This window comes from Cynocephalus volans, chromosome 9 (genome assembly GCF_027409185.1).
Source record: "Cynocephalus volans isolate mCynVol1 chromosome 9, mCynVol1.pri, whole genome shotgun sequence".
Classification (NCBI taxonomy): Eukaryota; Metazoa; Chordata; class Mammalia; order Dermoptera; family Cynocephalidae; genus Cynocephalus; species Cynocephalus volans.
Window position 1 is genome coordinate 71,788,051 of NC_084468.1, and position 18,364 is coordinate 71,806,414.

The 18,364-nt window shown below is 40.3% G+C and overlaps 1 protein-coding gene and 1 non-coding gene across 3 annotated transcripts in view; both read left to right on the top strand.

Annotated features, from left to right (window-relative positions):
* Positions 1–205: 205 nt before the first annotated feature.
* Positions 206–311, top strand: LOC134386670 (U6 spliceosomal RNA). Its single transcript, XR_010024501.1, has one exon. It is a non-coding gene; the product is annotated as a U6 spliceosomal RNA (small nuclear RNA).
* A 3,065-nt stretch (positions 312–3,376) lies between these two features.
* GPAT3 (glycerol-3-phosphate acyltransferase 3) overlaps positions 3,377–18,364 on the top strand; it is a 54,604-nt gene continuing 39,616 nt past the window's right edge. The window contains exons 1-3 of one of the 2 annotated variants that reach the window (XM_063107734.1): positions 3,377–3,465; positions 3,759–4,017; positions 12,088–12,154. In XM_063107734.1, the coding sequence (XP_062963804.1) occupies positions 3,877–4,017; positions 12,088–12,154 (208 nt within the window). In that variant the 5' untranslated portion in view covers positions 3,377–3,465; positions 3,759–3,876. The other variant, XM_063107733.1, reaches the window with a different exon arrangement.

An 18,364-nucleotide genomic window follows, 5' to 3' on the forward strand; every position in this document is an offset into this window, starting at 1 on the left:
AAGGAATTTCTGAAACCATATCCCGTTGGTTAAGGACAGACCAATAAAGAAATGGATAGGCTTCACAGTGAGTTTTGTCTAAGGACCTAATATTTTAGAACTGAAAGAGATCTTAGAAATTATGTAAGCATAACAGGACCATGTGATTTATCACCCAAACTAGGACATTTCATTATAAAAGGGAGCACTATTAAGTTATATGCCTGTGCTCACTTTGGCAGCTCATATACTACCATTGGAACATACACAGAAGATTAGCATGGCCCCTGCACAAAGATGACACACAAATTCATGAAGCCTTACATATTTAAAAATAAATAAATAAAATACATGCCAGCACAATAGGTGAAAAACAGGATTCTGAACAACTTCATTTTTGAGCATTTACTATCAGCTAAACTTTAAATACATAACCTCCAGTCCCAATAACAACCTCTCCAGGTTGGTGTTATTACCCCCATTTTACAGAGAATGGTAAGTGTAGAGGTTGAATTGTAGCCTCCCCAAAGGTATGTCTAGGTTTTAACACCTGTCTGTGAACGTGACCTTGTTCAGAAAAAGGGTCTTTGCAGATTAAGTGTAATTAAGTGAAGGATCTTGAGATGAGATCATCCTGGATTTGGGGAGACTAAATCCAAGATGATGTGTCTTTATAAAAGAGGAGAAGAGAAGCAACATAGGAAGAAAGCCATGTAGAGACTGAGACAGAGCTTGGAGTTATGCTGCCACAAACCAAGGAATGCTGGGAGCCACCAGAAGATGGAAGAGGCAAGGAAAGATTTTCCTCTAGAGCATGGGAGCATCGACTTGAAGACAGATTTCAGATTTCTGGCCTCCAGTACTAAGAGAATAAATTCCTGTGGTTTTAAGTTGCTAAATTTGTGATGATTTAAGGCAGCTCTAGTAAGTGAATACAGTAAGTGAAGGGAGTCCAGACTGCAGGAAGGGAGGCAGGGAGATTCTCCTCTAGGTTTAATTCAAACAGTCTCAAGGGGTGGGGGTGGGAAGAGAGGTGAAGTGAGAGAAAGGGAGACAAGGGGAGGGCCAAGTCAGGACCACGGACATTTCTTCTCCTCCCTCTCTCTCCCTCATCATTTCAAAGGTGAGCCTTTGTTACTCTTAGGAGCCTGTCTTAGCTCACCTGTGTTTTAGATGAGTAAAAGAGAACTTTGCACTTGTATTAGGCTGCCTTCTGATCTCCGCATACAGCTCTGTTGTTTACAAAGCAGTTTCATATTCACGATACTTTTGACCCTAAAAATAACCCATTTTACTGATGAAAAAGCTGAAGCACAGAAGCACTTGCTCAAATTTACGTATCTGTGCTGGAGTCAATCTAAGACTCAATTTCACAGTATTCCCATTCCACCATTTTGTCATGGAAGAATAATTCTCTCATAACAGCCAAAATAAAACAAAACCCAAAACCAGTTTGTGAAGTTTGGTCGTGAGCAACAAGAATCCTTGGAGAGTGTGTGCACTTAGCACCAGCCTCTGTCTACATAAATTTGAAGTTGCCTGGACTGTCTTCCTTGTTGGGCAAACTTTGGTACAAGCATAGGGTGCTCCTAAGTCATCTCGGTTTGAGGAAGTAAAGAAGGGTAAGAATTTTGTCTAAACTTGCAGTGTGCAATTGTTGTGAGGCACCCTCCCACAAGAAATGCACTTACATGCCACTCATGCAGAAAAGGGCAGTTTATTCACTCCAGCTGGCCAGCATCCATCTCCCAAGGAGCAACCAAGGAAGAGCGGCCTCGGGCCTTGGTCTTGTAGGGTTTTAAAGGCCAAAACTACATCCCGTTGGCACACGGGTTTGTCCAGGTGCACAAAGCAAGCTAGGCGGCTAGGTCACAAATGCCAAGAATGAGCCGTTAGAGCAATCGAGCGTACAACTTTTCATTGTGTGTGTTCCCATGTAATAATTCACTGTGTATGGTTCCTGTTCCCATGTGATAATTCAGTCTGTATGGCTCCTGTTTCTATGCAACAGCTTTTGTTTCTATGGGGAGGTCAATGGTTTTTCATGCGGGGGGGGGGGGTAGTCTGCAGGTCAGACGGGGTAAAATGGAGTTACTTAGGTTAAACAAGCAATTCAACAGAAGCAGATGTGGGGAGCTCTATTTCACAATGAGCCAATACTGTATAATCTTTGAGGTTTTGTGCTAAATACAAGGGTACTTCAAAAAGTTCATGGAAAAATGGAATTAAAAGGTAATACTAATCTTTCCATGAACTTTTTGAGGACCCCTTGTAAGTATCGCATTCGTTTTCAGTAAGGACTTTGGACTTGTTTTTGTAAACTGGCAGACCATACAGAAGTTTAAGTTTGAGAAACCAATCTCCTGACATTTCATTCATTACTTGGTTTCTACAACCAAGTTATACTTTTTTCTCTTTCTTAATGTGGGAGTTGGTTTGTGACACCCACCTGCAGGAGGTGCTGGGGACAAACATTTACATTCTTGGCAGAGGGGCTTCTCACTTCCTTAGCCCTTCACTTCCTCCACACCCTGGCAGGGACAGTTTTCTCTGCAGCATGTGCTACCAACACTGCTTCAATTCAGTTTGCCGGCTCTCCCAGTTTTTCCACCGAAGAATACCTGTAAGAGATTTTGGTCGGATCCGGAGAAAACCTGGAAACCCCGGGCAGCCTGGTTATCACAACTACTACAGTTCTCAACACCCCGTCTCATGCTCATTCTTAAAAACAGTTCAGGTCTCTGAGAGACATAAACTGCAATACACATGCAGGGTTTTGCCCTTCATTGCTCTGTCGAGGGCTGGCACCATAGCAACGCGGAGACTGAACAGCTGGCAGGGGTCTGTCAGCTTGCTGGAGGTTTGCTCGGGCCTGGCATTTTCTGCGACGCCTATGCGCTGAGTGCTGGGTTGGAATCTTCCCCCAGGAAGGGAGTGACAGAGACTCAGCCGAAGGGTTTCTGTGTCGGGGACATGGCGGCCGAGTGGATTAGGCGACTCGTGGAGAGAGCTTTCTACTGTCCGCCTGAGCAAGATTTAGCCCCAGCTCCGTACGGGAGGGAGGGGAAGGTGTGGGGGCCCCGAGCGGCATCTGCCTTTTCCTTTCCTTGAAAGCCCTTCGCAAGAGGTCGTTTCACACCCACACAAACAAGACCTCCTCAAGAGTCCCGGGTACGTCAACGGTTCATTGTGCGGGCGAAGAAAACGCAAACGTTTTGCAGTGAAAACTCTCCTCCTGAAAGGACCTTCGCTGGGAGTGCGGAGGCAGGCAGGGCGTGCGACCAAAGGGAGGCCGGCCAGGCGGCTGCGGCGCTCCCTCCCGGGCTGGACCCCGCCGGCAGCGCCCCGCTGGGTGGCGGAGGAGGCGGGGCGAGGGCCGCGCGCCCGGGCGCAGCCAGCCCCCCGCGCAGCCCGCGGCCCGCCGCCAGTTCCGCCGGCCGCCGCTGTGCGGAGGTGAGCAGGGATCCTCGCTCCGGGACGGCCTCGGTGAGTCAGCCGCTGAGTTGTCGCAACCGCCACCCAGAGGAAATCGGGCGCGGGGTGGGGCGAGTTCCCGGCCTCGCTCGCGCGCTCTGCCGGCGCCGCGGCGTCCCTTCGCTCACTCCGGCTCCCGTCCTCTGCCGGCGCTACCCGGCTCTGCGCTCGCTGCGGTGGCTTCGGCCCTAGTCTGGGCCTCTAGCGGAGAGAGTTAACTGGCGAGGGCCAGGAGGAGCCCGAGAAGGAAGGAAAGAAATTGCCGCCGTTCTGAAAGTTTTTTCCGCCCTCTCTATAACTCGCAGACGTGAGTGCGGCGGCGCCGCTGACTCCCCGGACCCCCAGCCGGACTGCCTGGGGACAGGGACGGCTGTCGCACTCGCATCTCCTCCGCGGATCTCTTCCAAGTGGGTGCACCGAACCATGGAGGGCGCAGACCTGGCCGGCAAGGTCTTTTCCACCTGGCTGACGGGGGTACTCGGCCTCATCCTTCTGCCTTCGGCCTTCGGAGTGTCTCTGGGCATCTCCGAGGTCTACCTGAAGATCCTGGTGAAAACTTTAGAGGTGAGTGCCGGGAGGGACGCGGCGCTCCCGCACCCCTGAGGGCTTCAGAGAGAACCTGGGAATGGTGGCGGCCGAGCTGTGAGAGCCCAGTGGACGCGAAGGGTCCGGTTCCCAAGGTCAGCGTCTGGAGGGTGTATATTTCGGTTCCTTGTCCGCAGTAGCGCGAAGACAGCATCTCCGCCTTTCCCACAGAGCCGGAGGGATAGGGCTGAGAGCAACGACCACCCTATTGTTCACTGGTTGAAGGCAGAACCACTCTACTCCCGGTCTATCATCATTGCTATTTTACTAATTAGAATGGCAGTGCAGCTGCCTTTCGTATCATCGGATTTGTTTATATCCGTTATGCAGTGCGACTGTCACTTCACTGTCCCTAGTGTTTATAGCCCCAGGTTTCAGAGCTTCATTCCTGTACTAAGGCATTCTGTCTAGAAAGGAATCATGTTCTACTTTGTGCCCGAGATAAGAAACCAATTGCTGGATGGCAGAAAACTCTGATTTTATTTTAGTGGAATCATGAAAATTTTATCTAACCAATGGCACTTGAAATGCCATTGAAAAGGTTTATTCTTTGACCTCAGCTCTCCCTACACTCTTGTTTCCAGATTCTGCAGAGAAAGGTGTTAGATGACAGTGGATCTAGTAGGGAACAGCTGCAGCTTACCTTTAAACAGGGCTTTATTAAGTTTCAAAAGGCCTTGTTAAGTAGGGAGGGCAAGTGCTATACCTCTTTTACAGATAAGGAGACTAAGGCTCAGAGACCTTCAGTGGTTTGTTTGAATTGGAAACAAGTTTTAATTGAGGAGAGGCCCTGTAGGCTAGTGGTTAGGATTACAGACTCTGGATACAGGTATACTTAGATTTGATACCAAAATCCCAGCTGTTTCTCTATATGTGACCTTAGGGGGGTAAGCTACTTCTTGTGCCTCATTTTCCTCTTCTGTAAAATAGAAGTAATGGTAACGTCTTTTTACATATGGCTGTTTAAATGAGTTAAAAGGTGTCGAGCTCCTAGAAAGGTGCCTGCAAATATTAGGTGCTTGATGCTAGTCTGTTTTTGCCGCTATGACAGAATAGCTTAGACTGGGCCATTTATAATGAGCAGAAATTTATTTCTTCACAGTTCTGGAGGTTGGGAAGTCCAAGATCTAGGGGCCAGCATCTGATGGGGGCCTTCATGCTGCATCATCACATGGCAGAAGGCGTAAGGGCAAGAGAGAGAGAGCAAGGCCATACCCCAAAACCCTTTTATTAAGGCATTAAACCCATCTGTAAGGGTGGAGCCCTCATGGCCTAATCAGCTCCTGAAGTTACCACCTCTTAATACTATTACAGTGGTAATTGGATTTCAACATGAGTTTTGGAGGGGACAACATTCAAACCATAGCAGTGCTATATAAATACTTTTATTAAAAGAATAATATGATTACTTAGATTCTAGCATCTTTGTTTCTCTAACTTTTGCAGTACCTTCTAATAGGGGTTCCCATTTTTCTGCCTGTATTTTCTCTCTGCCCCCAAGTCTTGGCTTTATCTGCTCTACTTCCTCAGCTAATGGGGTGGCTCCCAGATATACATCTCTAACTCATGGGACACTGGCTTCTACCTGCTAACCTCCTGTTTTATTCCTGGTCCTTGTTAAATTTTCTCTTTGTGGCTATTTTTCTGCTAAAAAGACCCTATTTGAACTTATATTTGATTCTTCATCCTTAGCCCTTGTATTTTTAAAGTTCTTTTGTTCTACTTAGGAGATATTTCTATTTTGAACTTTTATTGATTTTACATTCTGAGCTTGGTCACACTATGCTGTGAATTTCTTAGCTGTCTCCCACTGTTAGACCTTCTTCAGAATATAGTAGTCCTGTTATCCCAGGTTTTGCTTTCTGCTGTTTCAGTTACCTGCTGTCAACCGTGGTCTGAAAATATTAAGTGGAAAATTTCAGAAATAAACAATCATAAGTTTTACATTCTGCGCCTTTCTGACTCCACTTCTTCCCTTCTGGGATGCAAATCATCCCTTTGTCCAGCGAATCCGCACTTTAGATGCCACCCACCCATAGTCACTTAGCAGTCATCTTGGTTATCAGATTGACTGTCGTGGTATTGCAGTACTTGTGTTCAAGTCACCCTTATTTACTTCATAATGGCCCCAAAACACAAGAGTAGTGATGTTGGCAATTTAGATATGCCAGAGAGGAGCCATAAAGTGCTTCTTTTAAGTGGAAAGATGAAAGTTCTCTACTTAATAAGGAAACAAAAATATTGTATGCTGAGGTTGCTAAGATGTACAGTAAGAACAAATCTTCTACCCGTGAAATTGTAAAGAAGGAAAAAGAAATTTGTGCTAGTTTTGCTGTCGCACCTCAAACTTTATCATAGATATGTATGTATAGGAAATTTATACTTGTATAGGGTTCAGTACTATCCATGGTTTCAGGCATTCACTGGATCTCTTGGAATGTATCCCCCACAGATAAGGGGGACTGCTGTACTCTTCTCACAACAGACAATCTTCTTCGGCTTGTGTTCCCTCTTTCTCAGAACTCTGAAATGATTGAACTGTTCTTCCATACAGTAGTATCTTGGAATTTATACCTCAAGTGAGATCAGAGTGAAGGTATATCATACATGCTGGCTTCCAGATGCTCACTCCTGTATTTCAAGGTGCATGTCAGGGAGAGAGGCCAGCTAGTTGCTCTCAGCCTGGCAAATAACTCTACTATAATTGATGGGATTCTTCACAATCAAGGATCTGACCTTTAGTTTGGCAGGGCCCCAAGTTTTAATTTTTGTCCAACTGAAGTTGAAGACACTTTCAGAGATGAACTCCTTGTTGGGAGATAGACCACTGAGCCTGGAAAACAGGTAGGTAGCAGCATAAGGAATCATCCTCTTTGCTAAGACTAAGTTATTAGGTCAGAGATGCTTGGCATATTTGGAATTCAAATACAGATTCATTTTGTGAACCAGCTGTGATTTGTTTGTTGTGGCTGCCTGAAGCTCCTACATTTGGGAGCAACTGGACTCAACAGGAAAGAGAGCTGTGATCCCATAGTGATTTCTGCTTTAGGTGTAGGAGAGGGAAATAGCAACCCAGACTTCTCCATCCTTCAACTAGAACAGTGTTAAATGTTTCAAAGATATTTCTATTAGTAAAGTGGATTGCTTTTCCCAAATATAGGGATAATTCCCTTAAAAAATTGTGCCAGTTGTTTAGTATTAGAACATCTTTAGTTCTGGACAAATACCCTGCCTTTTTGTAGATTCCATTCAAGGCCCAGCTCTTTCTTTCCTTACACTCCAGTCCCAAGAATATTTTTTTGGCTCTTTGATTAGAATTAGATATTTCTCAAGTTTCTTTGGTTGTAATTTACATATCATTTAAAAAGATCATTTAATTTTGTCCATTATGTGTTTACTTTGACAAATTTTATTGTCAATGAGTGGCTTTTTTATGACCCGTAAACTCAAATTCTGGAAGTTAAATGTGCATAGGGTACCTCTAAATAGCTGTGGTAATTGTTACTGGTCAAGTGACTCACCAAGCTAGATGCTCTTCTCTGACCCCTTCTTAGCTCACTGGTTCAGGTAATCAGTCATTTTTTGAGCACCTCTGCATGCCTTTTTCTGCATTGCTGGGTATCTCTAGATGTGTATATAAGTCACTGATATGGCAAGGTACTTGAGGACAAGTCTTGAATAAGTTTAGTGATTCTCTAAACCTGTGATTTCCAAGGGGGTATATAATAATTTGTTAGGCATATGTATGTCAATGTTGTAACTTTATACTGGGGAAAATTGTTTTAGGAATTTAAACTATGAAAGTAAAACTTTTGGCTGAGGGGATGTGTAGAGGGCAGTTCATCTGGATGGTAGGGTATATAGTAATCTCTGAGAGGGTGTGTGTGAAGTTTATATGATTACCAAACAGGAGCACGGATTCAACATTGAAAAATGCTGTTCTCAACCATAAAAGTTAAAATTGATGTAAGATTAATAATGGGGGTGAGAGTAGGAAAGGATTGCTATTTTATTTGTTGGCCTAACGTTCATGATTAGAGGGAGATAAAGAATGGAAAGAGAATATAGGATTGATGGGTAAGAAAGGGAATGGTATGTAAAATGTAAATTGTCTAGTCTAACCAGATGATACAGGCGAAGGATAGATAATACATGAAAATGGACTAATTTTCCTTCCACTTTTGAGAAATAAGATGGAAGCACGAACAGGTTACTCCAAATTTCTGGCCTTCTGACCTTGGGCAGGTCACTTAACATTTCAATCTTGGTTTCTACATGTGTATATATGAATATACCGCATGGGGTTATAGTGCAGGTGAAATGAGGAGAAGCAAATGAAAGCACTTCATACATAGTAGATGCTCAAGTCTTAGTGGAGTTTGAATCGGAACACTCTTTGATATTGTTTTATTTATTTATTTATTTGCTTGTATGAGGCTAAGATTTAACCTACCTTCAGATCTTTGATGGGTCAACAGACAAACTCAGAGAAGACCCTTTTTTCCCTTTGTTTTAATTATTATTTCTTCCCTTTATTCTCTCCTCCATCCACCAATTAGTTTTCCGTCTTTTAAAAAGGCATGTCAATTTTCAGATGGTTGTAACAAGAATATTGTCTCTGATGTTGGAAATATAATAAATATGCTAGAAGGCCATGGCTGTTCATGATGAAAGTAATAATAAAGAAAAGCTACCAAAGCAACATGCTTTTCATATATCTTAATTCTATAACAACTCTCCAAGATAGGGTCTATTATGACTCCCATTGATGGACTGGGGAAAGGCGGTTCCTCTGAAATTGGAAATTTGTCTGGGCATGGCATACAGCTGTCAGTCGTAGAATCAGCATTTTAATTTGAACCTAGAGCTCAAGTTATTAATCTGCCAAGGTGACAACCTTTGCCAAGAAACTGTTTTATTTTGCTACAGATGGTGGTCGGCTCTTATTTAAGTAAGCCTAATAATTTGAATTTTCATACAATTTTATGCCTCTTTCCTCTTTCTCTTTTTAATCAATCCTTAAATGTCCTTTTAGTGTAAAAATTGGAAGTTGTAATTATCTAGGTGATAGTCTTATAATTTTGTAAGCTTTAAAAATCAGACTTGAAACCGTTTCTTCTTGGTGAATTTTGGACAGCTACCATTTTCCCTCCAAGAGGATTTGGATATTAAGTGGAGAGAGAAATTAACTGATAAAGTGTCTTTCAACTTTTGTTGAAAGTGAGTGGGGAGTAGTAATGGGGGTGTTAGAAGCCACTTTTGTACTTCACGACCCTCTTGCTGACAGAGCTGCCTCTTTCATTGTGTCTTGAGACAGATGTGTTCTGAGATACTTCTGGAAGAGAGTTAGAACCTCTCGAAGAGATATTCTGCTTTTGTATTTGAGTTTATTTGATTGGCCAGAGAAGGTGGGCATGGTAAAAGAGAAATAGCTATTTACTTGAAAATGCACTGATGGAATAGAAAAAACTGGTCATTTTTGGTACCTAAATAAAGTGTGGACATCATTTTTCTGCTTTGGTTTACTGAGTGGTGGGTGCCATATAGATTATCTCCTTTGATCTTCACAGCCACCCTAGGTGTTGTCCCTGCTTTAGAGATGATGAAATGGATGCCCCAAGAGGTTAAAGTCTCTTGTCTGAGATGATTACAGCCAGGAAATGGCAGAACTGTAATTCAAATGCACATCTGTCTGGCTGCAAAGCACAGGCATGTTTTCACTTTCATTGGAGAGTAAACTTACAGAAGAAAATGGTTTTCTAGTGCAAATTCCCTTTGGCATTAAATGGCTGCTTCTCCAACCTTAAAAGGTGCTTGTTTTGAACACCATAATTGTGTTTTGTAGGGTAGACCTTTGGAGCTACCATTTCAGGAGAGGTTGTGCATTCTGAAACTTGTCTGGTGGCAGGACATGGAGCTCTTTGTATCTGAGGAATGTCAGTGTACTAGTTTGCTAGGGCTGCCATAGCAAAGTATCACAGACCGGGTGGCTTAAGCAGAGAAAGGATTTTTTTCACAGTTCTGGAGGCTAGAACTCCAAGATCAAGGTGTTGTCAGGGTTGGTTTCGTTATGAGGCCTCTCTCTGAGGCTTGCAGGTGGCCACCTTCTCACCATGTCCTCATATGGCCTTTTCTCTGTGTGCACACATCCCTGGTGTCTCTTTGTGCAAAATTTGCTCTTCTTATAAGGGCATTGGTCAGGTTGGATTAGGACGCACACAAACGGCTTCGTTTTGACTTAATCACCTCTTTAAAGACCCTGTCTCCAAGTACAGTCACATTCTGAGGGGCTGGGGATTAGAACTTCAACATCTGAATTTTGAGGAGACATGAGTTAGCCCATAACAGCCACAGAATACCAATATTTTCCATCATATGAGCATGACATAATTGTTCTAGTCTGAGGTAACTACCATTTGCATAAAATATAAAATTTCATGCCCACAGTAAAGAAGTGAGTTCTGAGATTAGCAATGATTGATTGTTTACAAAATTTGATTTACTCGTCTTTGATTTGCTTAGAAATGGTAACAGGTGCCAAACCTTTAAGGGAAAAACCATGGAAATAAACCTTTACCTCAACTGTGAAAAGACAGGAGGTCCAAGTTCAGAGCTTGAGAACTCCTGACCCAATCAGGGAGAAGATAAAAGGATACAACCAGCTTAAGATTGAGTCTTATTATCATTAGTGACTTGCCACTTGCAGCCCAGAGGATTAGGCAGGCCTCTATTTACAGGCTGTTCTCTAAGTGAGAATGGCATGTTCCTACTTGGCTCTTTAGGTTGGTTGTGCAGTGGTCCTGGCGCAGTCAGATCATGCCTTACTCCTTGGCTTTCGTGTGTATGTTTGAGGTTATTTATTCTCTATAAGTTACTTTCTTATTTATTTGAAAAAATTTTTTTTAACTTCTCTGTTTAATAAACTGTAATAATGGCAAAGGTTTTTGCCTTGACATATTAATAAATCTGTCTTTTTGCCCCTTGAGGGGTGCTTACATCCAATTATAATTCTTGCAATGCTTTTTAACTCTTACTTTGCTCTTTCCCTCTCCTCTCAAATCAGTCAGTTTAGACATTGTTAGCTTCTGAAATTGTAATCCTCTAGATATTTTAAAACAGCCCTTGGAATTCTCTAGAGTGCTGAGTTGAAAAAGTTCACTTGCAGTTTTTGAACTATGATGTGAATGGTAAATAATTTTGGACATGCATACAAAATATATAAAGAAAAAATAAAAAATTGCATTTTGATATATTTCTTTACACTGCTGTGTACATTCAAAACAAAGTGAGAGTTGTTTTTCTAGTTCTTAAATTCTCTCAAATCTGTAGATCCTCATTATCATAACATTTTCCCTATGCATTTTAATATGTAAGCAACCAGGTGGACAGATAATTTTCTTTAGTTAGTGATTTTACCAATTCCCTTCCAGCTTTCCAAGTCTGTGCTGCCTCTTTCTGCAAGCTTATTTCTGATGCTTCCTTGAGTGTCTCTTACTTCTGAGTGCCTGATTTGTTATGAAAAAAATCGTTATACTTTGTGCTCTGTGTTTAGGTCTTTACCTGTGTTATCTCATTTAATCCTGTCAGCAGCCCTATGGGATAGGAACTGTTACGTTTATTTTACAATGAGGAAACTGAGACCTAGAAGGATTGAGTAATTTCAAACCCAAACATTCTTCATGCCATAACTTGTAAAAGAATGCTCATGGGCTTAACTGGCTCTTTTGCCCACCATGCTTCAAGGGCTTTATGGGTTCTTCCCAAGAGTGATTTATTAGGTCACAGATGCATGTGAGGAGGTTTAGATGGGTAAATATTGTTCTTTCCTCATTTATTGTTCTTTCCTAATTTATGAGGGCATTATCTGTAACTAATATAAGAGTATACCTGGGACTTGGAATACTAATGTGTAAGAAATTTACTGGGGTATCTTTAATTCAAATAGTGCCAGGGCTTAATGTTTAATTTCACTTCCCTATAAGTATGGTTTAAGTATTTTACATTGTGTCTGTGGAACAGTTTAAATTAATACTTCTTGTTTTTGAACAGTGGGCCACAATACGAATTGAAAAAGGAGCCCCAAAGGAGTCGATTCTTAAAAACTCAGCTTCAGTTGGTAAGTCTTCTTTTCCATTATGATTTTTAAAATATTCAAATTGGGTAAGTTTACATCTATCCAATTTGAACTTGAAATATGCAGAGAGCAGTGCGTTCTATAGGTGGTGGGTCATTCATAATTCTGTCCTTAATGCAAAATAGCAGCTGCCTAAGTTCTGATTGACTTCTTACTGAAAAGGGTAAATGTGTTTATCTATGTGTTCTTACAGGTATTGTTTAAAACCTATTATTGACTTTAATTAGCACCTTATTCTAGTTTCTAGTTTGTTGTTCTTAAAGTATATTCCTCAGAATGTTCTCTCCTGCTGAAGGCTACTTGGTAAAACATGAAATAAAAAATAACTCCCCAGTGAAATAAGCTTGGGCATCATCAGATATCATACCTTCCTTTTAGAGAGAGCTGCTGCATAGTTAGTAATAAAGACCCAGAAAAGTCCTGCAATAAAGAAACATGTTTAATTTTATATTAACTTAGTGTTTCCTAAACTTGTTTTGAACATAATGTCCTTTTTAACATATGATACCTGTTAGCTTCTGGTAGAAGTGAGCTAACAAATCAACTGAGTTAACCAGTCCTTGCCTCTACTTGTGTGCTTTGCATTTGTCTGAATAAAACTTTTCACTTGGGGTAAGGATTTTAAAAATTGTTTAAGACACTGGGTTCATAGGAGAAGAGTATTCTATGGAGTGGTGGCTGTGCCATAAGGAGGAAATAAATCTCTAGATTTAATTAAAAGGCAAAGCCTTTATATGTTTTTCAAAAATAATGTCAAAACAATTTTGTGCCCATCTGATTTAGGATTAAAAATTGTCCAACTGTCAAATATTTCCCTGGAAGGAATTTGTCTTCTGGAGGTTTGTCTAAAAGAAATTGTATGCTATTGTGAGTTATGGAAATAAAGTATTTGACTGAAAACATCTGACCATTTTTGTGTAATTGGATTATTATCTTCAAATGATGGAAACAATTAGTAGAGCTTCATAGTATATAAACACCAAAGTCTTAACACCAATAACACTATCAAGGCTGGATATTTCTGGCTATCCTTCATCCTTTTTTTAATTGTCAGGTACTTTCTCTCAGATATAGCAGATTTATTAACTTTTTATTTTGGGGGGGATTTTAAAATGTGTGTCTTTATGATTTAAGAAGAGAATAAATTTTGTTGTCGGTTTTCTGTTGTACTTGGTGAGACTTTGGGCTGTCGTGGATCTTGAGTGAAATTCTATGGGCCTTGCAGATTGGGGTGGTTGTGCATATCGTGGGTCATGAATTTTTTAAAAAAATTTTTATTGAAACATAATTGATAGTACATATCCGTGGGGTACAGTATTGAATATCAATACCTGTGTGCGACATGTGATGCTCAAATCAGGATAATTAATATATTCACCATTATACGATGTAAGCATTTTTTGTGGCCCTTTACCAATTTTTCTCTAACTCCTTTCCTACCCCTCCTTTCCCACCTTTGTTGGGCCATGAATTTAAAAGGGCACAAGGTGTTTCAATTTCGTAGGTTAAGGGATTTAAAAATCACTAGGTGAGAGTGTTCAGTAGCATGGGTTTAGTTTTTTTTTTAATCCTATGTGGAAGTGATGACTTGATGAATACTTTTAGCTGTGTTATATATTATTATTATTATTATTATTGTTTCATGCATCTGCCTTTTCTATTTGTGGTCTTTATCTTTTCTGTAGTACTTTCAAGAAAGAGTGAAGTAAACAGGAGGAGAAAATAAAACCATAATAATTTAGAGTAAGGCTGATGCCTACAAAATTTGTCATATTTCACTCAGAGTGGCTGCCCTTCCTTTTAGCCTGTGAAATTGGGAATTGACTCTCACAGTTATTGAGCATTTGTGATATGTAAGGTTGACATGGGACCCAAAGATGACTAAGTCATGGGCCTGTGGGGTGACAGGCGTCTGACAGGCCACTGTGATAAATGCTAAAATAAGGGCATAAGCAAAGGACAATGTGAGATCTAATTTAGGCTCTGATATGTGCTGCTTCATCTTGGTTAATCCCACAACTGTGCATGGTATGCACCGCTGCTCCCATCCTGACTCCATACTTGGGTTGCCAGGACTTATGGGGTGTGTGCCCAGTTGATACATCCTGGTGTTTGGAGTCATCAGAAAAGTAGTGTCACAATCCTAGACAGACCGATGGAGGGTGATGAAACACACTGAGCACTTGTGTGCTTGGCTGGCAGAGTCTTCTGTGTTCAGAGCATCAAGTCTCTGTACCACAGATAGCACAAGTCAATGTTGAGCCAGCCAAAGTATAGGCAAAGGTCACAGACAGGCCAAGGGCCCCAGGAGCACCAGTGTGATTTTGACATGTCTCTGAATGATATAGTCCTGATAAGAGATTTAGGGGATCTGAGAGGGACAAATTAGCTAAACAGGGAAAAGAGTTATGTTTACTTTCTGCACAAAAAAATTCCTCTGCCGCTCTTTTACTTAGTAAAACACACTTTTTGAAATGCATCACAAGTCTCCCTTCCAGTTAAATCCCTGTTGCTTAATATTTTTTCTATGCCTTTATTAAATCAGCCAACTAAAAGCTGAACCTAGGGAAATATTATCTTTGTAGTTAGATAATTCTCTTTTGTCTGTAGCCCTATTCTACTGTGTCTTTTATTTAAGAACTGTAATTTATTGAGCTTCAGATATGATTATGAATAAAATCTCTTTAAGAAGCTCTATTATGGCACCTTCCTCTTCTAGGTTTAAGGACTTTTCCTCATTGTTAACACAAAAATGAAGATAAATCTTTTTTTACCCCCTTCAAGTAACTGTATTATACTGAGCATTAAACTTTAGCGGACAATATCGAGTCACCCTTTTACCCTAGGTTTTGTTCCCTGAGAGCAGAAGTTCTGGAGCCACAGCATAGAAGATTAAGACAAGAAAAGAGAAGGGTAATTGCTTCTTTTTATCAGGTGTGCTTTCACGACTTCAGCCATGGGACAGATTCATCTCCTCAGACCCTGGACCTGGTCCTACTGAGATGTTAGCAACTTTTATTTTATCCTGTTGTATGTAGTACAAGGGACCATTTGGTTTTTAAAAGCCTCCAGCTTCACTGTTTGGGTGCCTGAATGGTTTCCAGGATTTCTTATGCAGTTAGGCTTTAATCAGTTAGTAATTTTGATTGTAATTGTAATGCATAAAATTAATTATGTAATTTTAGTGACTCAAGATGAATCCCACTATAATTGCATTATGATACTAGGGCATTTTGAATGATTACCAGTGAAAAGTCCACAGCATGAATAAGGGCCTGCATTTAACCTAAGAGTGAGTCATAAATAATACAAATACTTGGAGGCCATGGTTCTGCCATTTTGGCGTTGTTCCCTGTGTGGGTTGCGTGGCTTGCTGGCACTGTTGGAGATGGGCAAAGCGTGTGGCCTCCACAGGTCCTGCATGTTGCCCTGCCACAGCAGGCCCCACACGTGGAAGATTCTGAGTCATGTGACCTGCTGTTAAGTAGCCCATGTGATGAATTTTGCTTCTGCCTTGTATCTCACGCCCCCCAGCCTCTGCCCCTTCGCCCTCCCAGACACTCAAAAAGGACAAAATGCTAAGGTGAAACTTCTGTTGTTACACCTATTCAGAGAGAATTCATGTTGCCTAACATTTTCCTCTAATTTTACTTCTGGAGTTCTTTCTGTAAGGCATTTGACAAACCACACTGATATCCTGTATACATTGGATATGTCGACATTAATAAAATCTTTTAAATTCACAGAAAATGTGGGATAATATCTTGTGACAGAAACTTAAGCAATACCATTTTTCTATATTTTGTCTTGGGCAAGCTATTTTTGATAGTCTATTTAAATCAACTAAGTTGGTTTAGTACTATTGTCTTGGTATGAACTCTGAATACAAACCAGTACCTTCTGCCTTCAAGCATATATGGATTATATTGTATTTAAAGGGATTATCTTATTGATAAAATACTGGAACTTGTCTAACTACTTGTTGTAGAAAGCAAAATCATCTAATTATGGGGTTGAGTTTTTCTTTATCATGGCCAAATGTCTACCTGTTTTTATTAGTCTGTCCATGTTGGTGAATATTGTACATGATGTTGATGATAATGGCAGTTTTCAAGCATACACAAAAGTAGAGAAAAGAGTATAATGAGCCCCATTTAACCAGGTTTAACATTTGTCAAGGTTTTGCCTACACTTGATTCATTTATCATCCTTCCCATTTTTTGCTAAAGTAATTTAATTCAGATACAAAATTTTATGCCTTTTTATGTATTTTTTTTAAAAGGACTTCTCAGTGCTATTGTTCCTTTAATAAACTTAATGATTTGTTAATATTATCTAATACACAGTCCATATTTAGATTTACCTAATAGATTCAAAATGTTTTTACAATTAATTTGTTTGAATTGAGATTCAGTCATGGTCCACAAAAATGTTTGTTTATTTTTTTACATTGCTTTAATTAGAAATATGGAAGTTTTTGTGGAGGTAGAATTACAGTTTTTTTTCCTAGAACAAAAATTATTTAATACTAAGTGATTCTGAGAAAATTCACTAGAATACCATACATTTTTATCCTCACATCTTAATATAGCTCTGTAGTAGGCACAGTTTTGATCCTTTTGTTTATTTGTTTGTTTGAAAACCATCAGATTAGTCATCTGTATTTCTCTTAAGTGCACTGTAATGAGAGCTTAGTTCAGCTACTTTGGAGAGTAATGTGGAATACCTAGGGAAGTTGAAGACCTGAAAATTACACTACAACCCCACAATTCCACTTCTCCTAAGATATTGAACCTACTCAAACCCTTAGCATGTATGTATTAGATGACATATTACAAGTGCATATAATTAGTGAAAATGTGAAGACAGCCCAGTCATCTGTCAGGAGGAAAATTAATATGTAAGCTGGTTTATTTATACTATACAGCAGTCAAAATGAATTTTTTTTGCATGTATCAAACATTTACTAGAATTCTCACTTAATTCTTGTTTTCACTGAAACACAATTGATTGTAAATATCTGTGGAGTACAGCATTGAATATCAATACCTGTGTGCAATATCTGATGCTCAAATCAGTGTAATTAGTATATTCAACATTCCTCACTAGTAAAATCATTCTTTGTGTAATCATTCTTTGTGTCCCTTTACCAATTTCTCACTTACCTCCCCATTTTCCACCTCTAGTGGCCTCACTTCCATTCTCTCTTTTAGTCAGAACAAATTAACTGGATTTACACCAAAAGAACAAAGTAGATACGTTTCAAACAGTGTTGAGAAAAAGGAAATGTATAGTACGATAACATTTACTTACAATTTAGTACCACAGGTAGAGGCTATATATTTATGTAAATATAGGTAGATAAGTACAAAATATGTATGGAAATGATATATCCTACAGGAGAATGGTTCTCTTCTAGGAGGGAGGGGAAGAGGAGTGGAGCTTTATCTGTATCTATATTTGAAAAAAAAATATGTATATGTATATCTGAAGTAAATATGACAATGGGTATCTTTTCTTTGTTAAACTCCTTTTTTGTTCAACTTATATTTTAAACCTAAAAATTAAAAACAAACAAACCAACCAAATAAAATATCATTCAGCTAATCTTTAGTCTGACTAATGGAACTAGTATTATATGAATAGAAAATAGGTACCTGTCTCGGGCATGATTTGATGTTTACCTGCTCCAAAACACATCTCCATTCAGCCTGACCAGTGCCTGGAATTTAAATTTAAACCTATGGAACAAAGAGTTGTTAATTGAAATGTATTACCTCTTAGAGCTGCATTTCTCAACCTCAGCACTGTGTACATTTTGGACTGGATAATTCTTTGTCCTGAGGAATAGTCCTGTACGTGGTAAGATGTTAGCAGCATCCTTGGACTGTACCCACTAGGTGACAGTAGCTTACCCCCATTGAGACAACCAACAATGTGTGCAGATATTGCCACATGTCCTCTGGGGGCAAAATTCTCTTCTCTCCTTCCCTCACCACTCCTCTGCCCAGTTGTGGACCACTGCTCTTAGAGAATAATGCAATAATCTGTTGGTACCTGCTATCACTAGAGTGCTTTTAGTTTTCTAACCAATAGGCCCTTGAAGGAGCAGAACTCAGTTTCTACAGTTTTTGGTGGCTGGCTTGGGGAAGGATGGAATGACCAGGTAAGGCATGGGTGGAGGGGCCTCTG